At 35.0% G+C, this 15,465-nt stretch overlaps 4 protein-coding genes across 4 annotated transcripts; 1 reads left to right on the top strand and 3 right to left on the bottom strand.

Moving 5' to 3' along the window:
* Positions 1-1,456: 1,456 nt before the first annotated feature.
* Positions 1,457-2,644, bottom strand: LOC134799393 (trafficking protein particle complex subunit 6b). The gene is made up of 3 exons (XM_063771787.1): positions 2,385-2,644; positions 2,049-2,312; positions 1,457-1,613 (listed from the first exon to the last, which is right to left on the bottom strand). Exons 1-3 carry the CDS (start codon positions 2,469-2,471, stop codon positions 1,488-1,490), a joined length of 477 nt encoding a protein of 158 aa, XP_063627857.1. The 5' UTR covers positions 2,472-2,644; the 3' UTR covers positions 1,457-1,487.
* Positions 2,645-3,403: 759 nt separating this feature from the next.
* Positions 3,404-5,458, top strand: LOC134799396 (uncharacterized). Its single transcript, XM_063771791.1, has one exon. It carries the CDS (start codon positions 3,580-3,582, stop codon positions 4,603-4,605), a length of 1,026 nt encoding a protein of 341 aa, XP_063627861.1. The 5' UTR covers positions 3,404-3,579; the 3' UTR covers positions 4,606-5,458.
* Positions 5,455-6,321, bottom strand: LOC134799398 (tRNA-specific adenosine deaminase 2). The gene has a single exon (XM_063771793.1). It carries the CDS (start codon positions 6,275-6,277, stop codon positions 5,783-5,785), a length of 495 nt encoding a protein of 164 aa, XP_063627863.1. The 5' UTR covers positions 6,278-6,321; the 3' UTR covers positions 5,455-5,782.
* Positions 6,322-12,305: 5,984 nt separating this feature from the next.
* On the bottom strand, positions 12,306-14,933 carry LOC134799201 (single-strand selective monofunctional uracil DNA glycosylase). Its single transcript, XM_063771591.1, has 5 exons — positions 14,546-14,933; positions 14,114-14,233; positions 13,886-14,029; positions 13,366-13,521; positions 12,306-12,714 (listed from the first exon to the last, which is right to left on the bottom strand). The coding sequence occupies exons 1-5, from the start codon at positions 14,813-14,815 to the stop codon at positions 12,607-12,609; spliced, it is 798 nt and encodes a 265-aa protein (XP_063627661.1). The 5' UTR covers positions 14,816-14,933; the 3' UTR covers positions 12,306-12,606.
* Positions 14,934-15,465: the final 532 nt, after the last annotated feature.

The raw sequence follows: 15,465 nt of genomic DNA, 5'->3' as shown, positions 1-15,465 counted from the left end.
GCGACGTGTATATTTTTAATAGTATAATGGAAACAATGACGATAGCTTGCTTCCCTTGACAGGCATAGTGCATAAATTGACCACATACTATAGATTAATTAATTACACAAAAATTAAATACTGACCGAAAAAGTATGAACGAGGAAAGAAAGCCTGATATATTCGCTATATAATACCATTATAGTTAAATAATAAAGAGGATGTTCTTCTCCGTAAATGTTTATTAACTAAGTGGTTTCCAAATCGTCTCTGCCTTATAAAGGGTTAAGACGGGGCACCGACCGTACTAGATAAGATCACTGAGTCGTTATTGTAAAACGCGAGCAAATGTGAGTGTAGCATATGCATTGTAAAAATAGTTTCAATAGATGGCGTTGCATTTCCACACAACTATTTCGTTCGTTGGCACAATCCAGTTAATTTGTTTATTTCAGAGGTGCTGAAATTTGTTATCTTGTAAAAGGGAATGCTAACAAAACTTTAACCTTTAGAATGCCGGAACGTGGATCCACGCAGTAGGTAAGTTTTGAATTCTAATTCATTAATAATTAGAGTTCAATACCTACGTTAGTAACTAACGTGGATCCGCGTTCCGGCATTCGAGAGGTTAAGTTTCCTTCCGTCCATATGTTAAAACTAGGTACTTCACGCAAGTTATGGCGAGATGTGCTAGACATGCGTTTTCATATAATTTCAGAAGTTTGATCTACGTAAAGCCAAACTGTCTATTAGGAAGTGTATGCCATAATGCTGCAATGCTAAGACTGCTAAGAGGCTCAAGGCCCCAAATTTTTTTCCTCTCAGATGGAGAAAGTAAGGCTCCATTTCAAATGTTCTTATTACATTTTGACCTATCTGCATTTTCTATGAGGCACTTTCCCATGTCACAATAGCTTGAATTCCTTCCTAAATACGAACTTTTAATTTAAATACTGTTTTCAGTGCGATGACGGCAAACCAGTCTGGCTGAAGCGAGGCTTTACCGATAGACTCCTGTACACCACTACCCTTGTGGGCTGTGGCCTTGGCCTCGTTCTGGTCATCCTGACCATATTCGATCACGCTAAGCCTCAAAGCTGGAAGGTCAAGTGACCAATTTTATTAGTTATTACTAAAATTCAAGTCTTTTTTTTTCTTTAGTTTTGTAGTCACAAATGTTTATTTTAAATTATATGATGAAGTTTGGAGGGTAGATAGTTCCCTATTCTTATATGTGGTGCAATTGCAATTTTCCAGTATGTCCTACATTTTCGTCAACTGAGTTACAGAAATGTATGGGTTTCTGTATAATTTTGCACACTTTTTTGTGGAACATGTAATTTTAATTGTATACTACCAAACAGAATGAAAACTTTCTACCCACCATTGTTAATAAACTGATATAAAAATATCTACATTGAATCAAAAAAATAAATTACCAAACTTATTTTTGTTAAATTATTAGTTGAATAAAACCTTTATTAACAATAAATATTTTATTTTGTAAGTCATACTCTCTGGACATGGATGTGGAACTTGCAGGAGGGCATGGTCTGCACTTCAGCGGTGACGATGCTGTTTATGGACAGGTTTGCCAGACCGCCTCTTATCAGACCACATGTGTAGGCCACATACTGCAAATGAATACATATTTTTTAGATACTTATTGAATATTGTACATATTATAGATTTAATTTAAACACCATTTGAAATGCTTGTGTGCCAATTTACTGGACTATATATTTAGTTGCTATACAAATAGTTATTAAATGTTCAGCTTAGAAGGTTTTTATCCCAGCGCAAGTACTCCAACTGTGTGTATTATAAACTAATAGTACGCAAATGTAAGATCTTTGTAAACCCATAACCATGCAATAAAATATTTTTGATTGATTGATTTAACACTTTGACTACTGAGAACCCGCCTGGTAGGCACTCGTAATGTTTGCTCAGATGCCGGACAACCCGCCCAGCGGGTTGTTTTGTACGCAGATATAGACGACCGGTTTCTGGGGTAGTGCGCCGTTTTTTGCCCGGTTGCGAAAGTGTTAATGTAATATATTACTTACTCTGGGAGCATATTCCAAGTATTGTTGCCCATTAGAAAAGTTAGTGAGAAATCTGAACGCATTGTCTTGAAGCACATACACCCCTTGGTGGTTTGTGCGCAAATTATCAATTTGCTTCTTGTAAATGCAAGTCCAGAAATCTGTGCATACAAACTTCATGGTGTCCAGTTCATCTTTAAATCTCGACCACTCTCGGGTTAATCGCTCCATTACTTTATATCCAGCCGCAAATCCAATGTATTCCACAATAGATAAGTCTGCCTCCTGAAATGTATTCGTAATATAGCACAGCTACCCAGGGTGTGGTATAATACTTTTGTACAAGTAAAGGTTTACCTTCTTTTCAGAGTTATCTTTCGATTGCTCCATAGCATAATTTATTATTTCTGAATGAAGTAATTCAAAAACAATGTCGTCAGCCATCGTTGAAGATTTCTAATGGTCGATTCTAGTAAATCTAATTGTATTTTAGAAGTAGATCTCTTTGATATTTTATTACATGTAATTTAATATTTACTAGACACTGACTAAACAAATCAGGCTTTCTATGATTTCAGTTTTATTTATTTATTTTTGATCTATTTTATTAACCGAATATCAAACTAGTCTAAGCCATAGACCTATATAAGGTTTCATATTTCAGTGGTCTAAGCTGACACCTGACACTGCTGACTGACATTGACTTGACGTTTTCTTTTCAGTGTTACCAAATGACCCTAATATTTTTATATCAATCGAGCGCATATTGAGCACAATATGAATGTTATTGATTCACTTTAATTCTAATTGGAATAATATTATTTTATTATAAATAAAAACTTCTTCACGGGTATAAAACGATATTAAACGTATATAATTCTATAATATGTATAAGAATTATAAGATATTACTGGCTTTATTCATTTAAACTTCATAACAACTATTATAATAATCAAATATATATAATCAACAATATTAACATTGTATAAAGAAATGCGTAATTTGACAAGCTTGATTTTATTCCTCATGTTTTTAATTGCACATTTGTAAACAAACTAATCGTCGTGAATATAATGTTATAGTTATTAATTTCCACGTTATTTCAGTTATTTCCATTGATATCATGCACATTTAAATCAAATTGTGTTAATAGGCACTTATATCAAAAACTACTTTAAAATGCACAAAAATGGTGATAAAGAGGCCTCATTTATGTATACAAGGCGACTTGTTATTGTAATAACCAAATGTTGATCTTTAACTGCAATATAACCGCTATTGCTATGATAATACAGTCTCTGTCACGAAATACCTACTACGAGTACCTTGCAACACTGCAATGTGGTAGGCTGTACAACCGTGTACAAGTACAAAACAAATATTATAAAGATGGCGATATTGCAATATCGGTGTGTAGGTCTCCGACAAAAAAATCTGTGTATCGTGATTAAACTACATTAGAAGTTAAAATATTGTTTGTGTGTCTTATTGTGACTTCGATTTCGTCATCGAATCAGTGAAATTTCAACTAAAAGTGAACCACTAATTCGAAATGGATGTAAATATCATTTCGGAAAATAAAGATGGCGATTCGACGCGCCCCATTTCCCCAGAGGCGCCATCTATATTGGATGTGCCAAATCAAAAGCTTGAAGGAACCAAGAAGAAAAGGCGACGCGGGAAGTCTAAAAGGAAAATCATGAAACCTTTTGTGAAGACTCCTTGGCAAGATGGAAGAAAGTACGATAAATCCATAAGGAATTATCGGTTCAGGAAAATGGTTCTGGCGAACACTCATGCTCCTTTCAACAACAATCAGTTTTTAATGGAAATTCATAAACCAGAACCTGAAAATAATTTTCATGATCTCCAAACCCCATCAGCGCGCACTCGGGACTCAAGTTTCAGCGTAGATTCTGAGGATAATTACTTTTTTTCTCTACCAGAGGATGAGGAAGAATATTTAACAAAAGAATTTTCTAGTGTTTATGAGGATGCTCAAAGTGAACGTTTGTCAAATATGTCTAAGAGTGAACTGATCCAGGAATATCTTCTACTTGAAGCTAAATATGATAATCTTGTCAAGAGGAGTGATCGGCGACCCAAAGGAATGGATGAAGACAAAGACACTACAGGTGAACTAGATAATTCACTTGATAAGGATGGTATGATGATTGAGAAAGACACTTCAGGGACTTCCATTGAATCTAATGTTACCGAAGAATCTTCCAGTGATTTGTTACAACGCCTGAAGGAGCAGGAGGACCAGATTCGTGAACTTCAAGATGCCAATGAGAAGCTTCGCCTGGACAATGAGCATTTAAGACAGAGAACACAGAGCTCATCCAGTGAGGACTCTGAGAGTGATAGCTCTACCTCAGCAAGTGACAGCAGCTCCAGCCGGAGTGCCAGTCCAGTTGAGGAACTGGCCACAGAAGTGGAGGTTAATGGATATGCATCTACAGAGGAGCCCGTGATAGTCAACGGAGTGAATGGCACGGCAGAAGCTGCTGAGCCCCAGCCCCTTGTGAATGGTTTTCATGACCCTAATGAACTGGAGCTTGATGAAGATCCATAAACTTTTTTCCCTACAATAAATTAGTTTTTATACTTTAAAAGTCTGTACATTATTTTAAAAGTATTTCAGTTTCGTAGCTTTTTGTTTATACCTGGTTTTATAATTGTTCTTATTGAGAACAGTGTTTGCACATTATGAATAATTTTATATATGTATGCATTTAGTAATTGCAGGTGTTTTACAAAAAGATCCTTTAAGATTGTAACACTGTAAGAATGTAATGGTGAGATCTCAAGTTATTAGGCTTAAACTAAATCTGTGATATCCTTTATGATGTGGATATTTTGTCAATGAAAAAAAGGTGAGATGAAAGTGATATTCCCAATAGGTCTCACTTTTATGTTGGTACAGTGGATTGTATGTTAGATTTAAGGTTTAAATGTATGTGAAGAGTTATAATTTATTAGCCATTTCGTGTAAGGGATATTTTATGATTATTGTTGGACTTCTTAGTAGTAGGTACCCTTTTTTATTTCTTTCAACCAAATTGCATGTGTCAAGTAGATTGAGGTAAGGTTAATATTAGGCCACTGTTGTATTTTATGCTTAAACAGGGATTTCTTTTTATTGCCATCACAGTAAGTCTTAAGGGAGAGGAAGGCTATAGTTCAGTGAATGAAATATTGTTATATTTATGAATTCTATTGATATAATAAATACAATGCTTGTTGGAGGGGACTGAATGAATGTACCATGGAGTAGTGACTAGTTATTACTCTGATCTCTTGCAGTGAATGTAAATTTTGGATTCCAGGACTGGCTAATTGTTTGTTTAGGATACCTTCCTGTCTCTTGGGCAATACCAACTTTTTAGTGATATTAAGTTACTCAAATAAAGTACTATACATGTAAATGGAATGATTTTTATTACAATACTTTACAAGTTTACATTATCCAACTAAGTCTTGGTATAAATTATGAACATTAATAACAAATATTACTCAATGTCATGAAATTATTGTGCTATTTTTACATAATGGTTGAAATAATAATGCAAAGATTAAAAATTTAATTTTGGTAAAGCTGTTAGCACATACTTTATGTAAGCATAAGAGTTGATTTATCTTTGCATAGATAAATGGACAGATAACTATTTCAATGTATTGCAACAACCATTGTAACAAATTTTAGCATCAATGTATGGGTGTAGATTCTTAAAATCAAAACATTAATTACATCATTCATTATCCTTTTTCTTTTTAACTTTTGGTTCTGGTGCATTGGGATTGACACCCTTGTAGAACTGTTTTAGCAAGGCCATGGCCTCATCTGCCATCAGGTTCCCAGTCAGTGTGTAGCTGTGTTCATAGTAATTACTAACATCTACTACAGTCTTTCCCCCAAACCTATCATTAGGACAACCATACACTACTTCCTTAACATGTAGGTAATTGAGAGCCGCTGCACACATTATACATGGCTCAACTGTTACATACACGGTTATTTTACGAAATAATTCCTTATAATTTACGTTATTTGTTTTGCAGTAGTCAATCACAGTGTCTATACAGTTGATTTCAGCGTGTCTTGTAGGGTTCCGAGTCAAGTTCACGCAGTTTCTTGATTCTGCGAGTATTCTTTCGCCATCTGTGAACACGCAGCCAACGGGTACCTCCTGCGCGACCAGTGCTTCCTTCGCTAGCTCAAGGGCTCTTTTCATTAGATCGACCATTACTTATTTTACAGAGCCAGTATGTATGGCTCACCACCAATGTTTGATGTAGTTTTTATATAAGAAATCCAAGTATGTAATTAATACACCACTACAAAAGAAAGGACGCGTAGGTACGTAACTTCGTTACAACATTATATACATGGAATTAAGATTAATATCTTAAAATAGTACATTTTATCCAAGTCTCGTTTGGCTCATTCAGATTCCGCATGCTTTCGAGCTATGGTTGTCATGGTTGACAGTGACACTGACAGGACAGTAACAGGAAACTGTATGTTCAGAAACCAAAATACATACAGCTAAGGAGTCATAATCATAAATAAACCTTTTTTTTGTAACTGAAATGTTTCACTTACACTCTCAATTTGTACGATATATTATAGTTGGTCAAACCAAATTTGTCAGTAAATAAGAACAAAAAAAAAATATACTCATTATTTTCTTTTGGGTAATTCAGTACTAACATCCAAAAGAAAAGGATGAGTTATATACCTAAGACAAAGATAGTAGGGTAGACCGGGGACAATAGAAACACGTCATGATTGAAACAAGTCAAATTTCTCGAAAACTATAATACCTACGCGTCTGGGCTATAACCGCGAAAATCGAAGTTTGCAAATTGCGGGCATTTTTCTCTGTCACTCTAATTACGCCTTCATTGGAGTAAAAGAGAAAGATCCCCGCAATTTGCGAATTTCGGTTTTCGCGGTAGCCCCTCTGACACAACACTCGGTACACGCGGTCGGCCATGTTTGAATCCTTGACCCAGTGTTGCCAGATCTACTGATTAAGCAGTAGATCTATCTGATTTTAAAAATATCTACTGATCTACTGCTTTTTGCTGCTGAGCTACTGATTTTTCGAAAACGAATGATTATTCGTCGTGACCGGATTACCTAGTTACTTTATACCGTCGTATCGTGTCGTCTAGCCTTTATGACATACGAAGTTTTCTGAAACCGCGGTTATTTTTTATCTATAGTGTGATTAGGCATACACATAGATTTATAAGGCATAGATCGAGTGTTCGTACATCCCTAGTGAAGCCATTTCAAGTGCGACGTCACGTCGCACTCGTGTCACCGTATTCGATCGGCCCGGGCAGTACTCAAGGTCACGTCGGTTTGTGTACACCTCTCGTTTAAAAATCAAAAACACAGGAAAAATTGTATTTTGTGCATTGAATGGGTGTCACAACGCATCATATCATAAAAACAAACCGACTTACGTTACATTTCACGCGGAAGTATAGAGTTTAATGTGATATTTTTACGTAATCGTAACTATAAAAATCCAATGTTTCGTCAGCCGCCATTTCTTATAAATGTTGCCAGTGTAGTGAATATTTTTTCCTCAAAATGGGACATGACGTTTACATTCTAAAATGAATACGCTTAATTGAAGTTCCTTGTATAATTTACTATTTAATTATTTCATTTTAAATTATGTAGTAATTTTATGCACATTTTAAATAAAAAATTGTAAAAATGTATCAATTTTTTTATTTAAACCTTATTTCACAAAGGACAGAAATGCAAAATTCCCTAAATAAACATAAAAAGCTTTTGCTATTAAATCTACACACAAATTATTAATAACCAAGTGTTAAGAATGTTGTTAAATCCCCCATTTTGAGGGAAACGTCTATACACTGGCAACACGTTTATGTATATGTGTGTGTGTTGCTGAGCGTAAAACACGAGCGTTCCACGCACACATCGATCGTGTTTCGGCTTCACTTTTGGCAGGTTAGCCGTAAGGGGAATATCTGTCTAGGCGTTATTAGTTTAAGGGCATACATAGTAGAAAAAGTAAGAGCGAATCGCCTAGCGTGGTATGGGCATGTGATGCGGAGGGATGAAAGTCATGTAACGAGAAAGGTATTACGAATGAATGTGTAGGGAATTAACGGGAGAGGAAAACCGAGGAAAAGGTGGATGGACTGTGTGAGAGATGATATGAAACAACGCCAGTGAATGATGAGATGACGGGCGAGAGAGAGGTATGGAATAAAAAAACATTCTGCGCCGACCCCAAATGAATAGTATAAGGGCTAGCGAATAATGAGTAGAAAAAAAACTTGTGCTCATTTATTAATTATAATAACAGAAGTAAGAGACATTTTACTGTTACTGACAATTTGATTTGCCAGCTATACTTAATTACTCAATCACATCCAGTTTGTCAGCAGAAAAAGGAAAAAAAAATCTAATTTTCTATGGGAGGTTGGTGTTAGGTCAGAGCATACAATTTTTTTTTTCAATTTTACCTATTGCAGACATCACTTTTTAAATCTACTGCTTTTTTCCCGTATCTACTGCTAAAACGATTTTTTTTCTACTGAATATTTCAGATTTCATCTGGCAACACTGCCTTGACCAGTAGGGCTCGAGCGACGGTGCGAGACAGGGGTGTCCACGAGCTAAACAAGTTTTTCGCGATAAAAAGTAAAAACTTGCGCTCTCGTATATTTTCTTATAACTTCGTTTACTTTTGTATTTTGACTAATCTCATTATTTTGGTGTTCGAGTTAGGAATAAACGAATGTTTTTAATGGCCATTGATCAGCGTTCGAGTCTTTTTTATATGTAATATTTGACTTTGAAGTGAAAAACGAGGTGTGGGGACGATAGAAACAACTTGCTTGTGGACGATTGAAACGTTTCAATCGTCCTCGCGTTTTAATCGTCCCCAAAAGTAGCCGACTTCAAAATATAAGGAGGTTCTGGATTCGATGCACATGTTTGCTTTATTGATGTTCACTATTATTTATGTACCTAGTTTTTGACCTAGTTGAGAAATTATGGATCTACGAAGATACGATATAACAAATGGTTATTAACAATTTAAAAAAAAGGAGGATCTCTGTTTGACCAGTTTGTAGGTACCTATACAATATAACAAATGGTTAGTAACTCATGCAGCTGCTTTCGAAAAGAATCATTTGGTGATTGTGACGATAAGCTGATGATGAAAGAAAAAAATAATACACTCCGCGACAATAGTATAACCCACCCCCCTAATTTTGTGATATCCGATAAAGAATTATATTTATATCTATATATTACTAATACACAAAATTTGGTTGTAAGTATGTTTATTATACCATCAAAAGATTATTTATTAAATGCAAAATTAACAAAATATAGATAATATTGAGTTTTGTGGCGTGACAAAAGTATAACCCAGGCATTTAAATTTAAACAAAAACTCAATAGAAGTATAACAAATAGCAATTATTCATGTAATTTAATATTTAGTAGATCCACCACTTTTACTTATGACTTCAATCATTCGATCTGGTAAACTGTCGTACAGCTTTTTAATTATGTCTTGATTCATATTTTGCCACTCATCAATGATTACCTTTTTCAACTCTGTACCTGTGGTAAATTGTCTAGATCCGCGATATACAGCTCGTGATAAATCTCCCCAGCAATTTTCAATTATGTTCAAGTCAGGGGGATAAGCTGGCCATTCAAGAACTTGAATATTTTTTTCAGCAAAATAGTCTTTAACAACCTGTGCGCGGTGAATACTGGCATTATCGTGCTGAAAAAAAAAATTAGGACCAGCAAACCGCATTGCATGAGAAGTAATCTGTTCGTTTATTACTTCTATATATCGTTTACTATTCATTTTTCCAGTACAGAACTTAATATCCATTTTACCAGAGTATCCAATGCCAGACCATATCATTACACTACCACCTCCAGCTTGTCGACGACTCAATACAGAATTATCTTTTCCTAAATCATGAAAATAGTAATTGAATCCATCAGGTCCATCTAAATTAAACTTTTTTTCGTCGGTAAAAGCAACTTTTCTCCATTTTTTTTCCATTGAACATGATCTTTTGCAAATTGTAATCTAACTAATTTATGTTTATCAGACAACGATGGTTTTCTTCGTAATTTCTTACGTTTTAGATGTTGACACTCACGTATAATACGTTGAACATTTCTTAAATTGGTACTAACACCAGCTTCCGCTGCGATTTGTCTTGCTGTAAGCGCAGAATTAGACGCAACTTTTAGAATTGACCTTCTTTCTCGTGGTGTAGTAGCTCTTGGTCGACCTGTCCTTTTCTATTTTCCATAATTTTCGGGATCTTTTAAATAAATTCGCACAACACGATGACTTCTATTGATAACTTTTGCAATTTTGGCCTTCGAATAATTATCAGAATGCAATTTTTTAATTATATTAATTTCAGTTTCATTTAAGTGTTTCCCCTGTGGCATTTTATTTTAAAAATGGACAAATATCAACAGAAACAATTCAGTTATTTGTAATAACTTACAAGAAACACAAGACAAGTATAAACACGAATTGACACGTCCAGTGCACCGAGCTGCTCGAGCCAAACAGACGAATGGGTTATACTTTTGTCGCGCTATCGAACACCGCCGCTCCCCGCTGCATACCAAACAACATCGGAACGTAATTATATACATACCATAGTACTAGAATCAAGTGAACAATGCTAGCGCGTTAGTAATATATTTACTTATATTTTGTTTTATAGTAGATATGAAAAAGTTAGGGGGGTGGGTTATATTATTGTCGCGGTCTTTTATATAAAAAAATAATGAAACATAAAATCAAATTTAAAAAATAACGGCCTTAAATAAAAACTGAAAAACCAAAAATAATCCGTTCATGTAGGTACAGATTACATTTTAATCACGTTTTAAAGTCGGTGACAAACCTTACGTAATAGTTATTTGTTTTATAGAGTTTAGGATTGTTTTTTTGGCATATCGCCATGTTTTTCTTAATAAAACAATTTAAACTGATTATTTTATTGCGTCTATTATTTCATTTTACATCCCGACGTTTGCAACACTCGTCAGAGGGTAGGTACACGGAATGGTTGTGATTGAAACATTGTTATAGTTGAAACAAGCACTTTTGTATGAAACATGATTAAGCTTTTTTCTGCGCTTCTATATCGTTATATTTTATAATTGCATTAAAACTACTTTGGTTAAGATAAATGTATAAGGTAGCAGCAACAAAGAAAACTGAAAGTCGTATACTTTTTTTTTCCCCGCGTGTTTTTATCGAGATGTTCAGATGCTCATAAATTGAGAAATATTTATTTTATGCTTGCGAACTTTTGATGAGCTCATTGTATGCAGAGGTAGTGATGAAAAAGATTAAAACAAATATAAGTACTTTCATCGTGCCGAAGATATTCGAGTGTTTCAATTGACCTTACATAGTGTTTCAATTGACAGTCATGTGAGGTCAAATGCTGCCCCATTCTCTTTATTAAATTATTGTCAAAAAACTATGGATTATAGACCATCCAAATACATTTCATTTAGGAACCAGATAACTAACCTTGAAATATTTCGGGCGTACATCTTTCTACTCATAAAAATATAACGATTACAGGCGGTTAAATGAAAATTGTTTCTATTGTCCCCGGTCTCCCCTATAATTTTCTCTGTCTATGTTTGAAATGAGACAGTCCTTTGACAAACTATATATATGCTTTATACAAATTCACAGGCAAAATTTTTTGTACGATAGAGAGGCAGATACTAAAATTTCCATGTTCCGGTAGGCTTTCGGCGACCGTTAAAACTATACTAATAATAATAATTCAGCCTATATCACTGAAATATGAAACCTTTTTATTATATAGGTCTATGGCCTATATACGTCCCACTGCTGGGCACAGGCCTCCTCTCATGCGCGAGGGTTTGGGCTATAGTCCCCACGCTAGCCCAATGCGGATTGGGGACTTCACATACACCTTTGAATTTCGACTACATACTAAACTAAAATAAAACTAGTGGCTCTGTGAGGCCTAGAGCGGCAGTCTATATATGGGTGCTGAGAAAGGGGCGGCTAGTAGTTACTACAGGGCCTGGGGCCTAGGGTGGCCAACACTACAAATCTGCCACTGACGAGCATTTTTGCCCAAACTGAAACAGAGACCTTCGCTAATGCTAGGTCAATTAGATTACAGAAATGGCAGGCAGGTGAAGGTAAATAAAAGCTTGAGTGAAGATTATTTTTTAGAGATTTTAATCTTACAAAGTAGTAAATGAGATCACATTTCACAAAATGGCAAATGTAGGTACTTAAACATTTCTAAACACTTAATCAAATCATAAACATAATGATGGAAACATACTTCAAATAATACTCTCTTATAGAACATATAATTCTAATACTAATTATTAATTAACTATAATTAATAATTCTTATTCATAAAGAGTTTCTTATAAAATAAAATCACAATCATTTTTGAAATTAGTAACACCTTTGTGACCTGATTTCGTTCAGTTTGGGAACTACATGTTAATTCTTCATGTGTAATATTGCATTAGATTTAGATTCTTCAAGTATTCTACAGCTTTTTTGTCCCAGTCATTGTTGTTCACAGCTCTGGGGCTTGGATGTGGAATGTAAAGTATCTGAAACAACAAGTAATGAATATAGTTTAATTTAATGGCCACAGGCTTTAATTTTTGAGCCATTAAGGTTTAAATTAGGTTGGATGTTTCATAGCTTAATTACTGAACAATAGAATTAGTTTGAACCCTAAATGGCTCTGCGAATGATGAGCCAGCATTAAAAGAACTGAACTTAGAGCAAAAATTGTGTGCATTATGATCTGTACAAGGTGTTTTTTTTTCAGCAGTTGCAATGTGACCAGCACATTTCAGTCTTATAACAAAAATGCTTTTAGGGCTCACATACACCAGTATGGATATGATGGTCATATTTGTATATCTGACAGCATGATCATGACAATGATAGGTAGTGTTTGTCTCTTTCAATCACATTGTGTTAAAAAGTGACAATTATCTTATAATGTGGTTAAAGCCATCCATAATATACCTTCAGATGCATATTCAAATTACAAAAGAATACTGATGTGTTCTTGTGTACACGTGACATGAGCCCAAGCCATACTTCACCTACATCTAGTGTACCTCGTCTGTGTAGTGTGTGTGTGTTGTGTGTGTAGTGTGTGTGTAGTGTATCTTTTGTACCCTAGGGTGGCCAGGCCTTTTAGCTATTAGTAGTTGACTTGATAAAATGTAAATGAATTGAATACCTACCTGATAGGTTTTATGTGGAATGTGCATCTTCAAAGCTTTCTGGGCTCTTGTTTCACAAAACTTTCCGATGGCCACAATAGTTTTTACATCATACAGTTCCAGGACTTTAATGAAGATAGGATCACAGATATCAAATAGGGCTTGCATTTCTGAAATCTGAAAAAAAAATAGTTGTTATAAATAGAAACAAAATACATTTATTTCAGATAACCAGAGTTCCACACATGTTAAGATAAAATAACTATTAAAATACCACAATAATAATTCAAACAAAAAAAAATGTTCAAAAATAAAAAATATTAAAATTAAAATGAATAAATTATGACGTTAATAATTTGTTAATTATGTTCTCACTTACTAATGTTTTAAAAAAGAATGAAATTACTCCTACTGTGTATAGTCTGACAAAAAAGAGTAGAAATTAAAAAGTGGCAATACTGTAGTGTCATCCATTGCCACTTTATAATTTTTTGTCAGACTATACAGGTCATATAATTATTTATTTGAAAGAAATACTCACCCTAAAATCGCCAGGAGTGAGATTGCAACCATTATTCTTCATCCATTGCTGGGGCAGGTAATTGTAGACAAAACTGGTTCTAAAAAAGTTCTCCGGAGTACCACAGACTTCCTTGAATAGTCCCCAAAATCTTTTCCCGCTTACCTTAAATTACACACAGCTTTAATACATTTTTTTTCAAATTATGTCTCAATTGAGAATGAAAAAAAGGAAACAAAATCTGCTTACCTCAGTCCTAGTACACTCAAAACCTTGTACTGGGCGATCTTTAATTTCGTTGTCAGGTTTATTGACTGGCCCGTGAATACCTAGCCAGTCTCTGACTGAACTGATTTCTCCAAATGGCACCTGAAATGAGGAATATTAGCTGATTCACATAAAATTATGTCCTGACTGTACCTGGCGCAGTATCTGAATAGAGTTGAGCCACGAAAAGTCTGCAGTGATTTTGATAGCCCTCCCAGTGCCAGTGTTATTTATACGTCATAATTTCATAAAAGTTTGACGTTTAAAATAAGTAATACTTGCACTGCGTGGGCTATCAAATCCGCAGCAGACTTTCTTGGTCTGACTCTAGTATGTTTACATGTTGACATGTTACTTTTTTTTACAGGCAAGTTTTTTTAATATTGAAAGCATGATTATGGTTTTTATACATACTCCAGTCTGTGACATGCCCCATGGTCCAGGGTTCATTCCGAAATACATTATATCCTTTTTCGTGGTACAAAACTTTTTGATATACATTTCAAAAGTTTCCCGCGCATATAACGTAGGATTGTAAATGCATTCTACAGATCGCGGCAGTTTGAGTTGTTCCAAGGAGAAATTTAAATCACCAATGAGTTCTAGGAACTCGTCGCCTATATCCTTGGATGCCTGAATTTCGTTGTGATTTGAGAAAAAAGAAGATACTACTTCAGCTTCCATTGTTTATCTTTATAACTTACAGATTACAGTGTAACTTATTTCATTTTGCTACAACTACAGTAAAATAATAATTATAACAAACAACACAAAACATAAACGACGCCAAGCTGCCGCTTGTTTTGACTTTTAGAAGAAGCGTTCATAAACCTGTGATCATTATTGGATCACTTGATATTCGCATGATAAAATATAATATCGCATAAAAGCCATAAGGTCATTGATAAAAGCCAATGATAAAAATCCGAATTACTGGGATCGCATGTGTGGAACCTTTTTGTTTATCAGAATATTTTTTTTATATACGTACCGTTTGTGTAATGTCCATTAATTTTAGACTTTTGAACGCATGTCCATGTTCCAAAACACTTATGTTTTTACCAATATGTTTTTTTTATACCTACAGTCAAGTAGAAAAATCTGTAAATGTAATAGTCGGTTTAGACTCTCGCGCGAGCCACGAGACGAGCCGCGAGCCGCGCCACGAGACGCGAGTGTGAACGGTAGGCTCGTGACTCGTCTCGCGGCTCGGCTCGCGCTCGCCTGGCTCGCGTGGAGGAGCGGTTTTTTGGGCACGAGTCAAAGGGGCTCGCGCGGGACGCGCGCTAGCGTTCAGACTCTCGTTCGACTTGTCATTCAATTATAAACCTTAT

Source organism: Cydia splendana, chromosome 18 (genome assembly GCF_910591565.1).
Source record: "Cydia splendana chromosome 18, ilCydSple1.2, whole genome shotgun sequence".
NCBI lineage: Eukaryota > Metazoa > Arthropoda > Insecta > Lepidoptera > Tortricidae > Cydia > Cydia splendana.
This window is presented reverse-complemented; position numbering and strand designations above follow the sequence as displayed.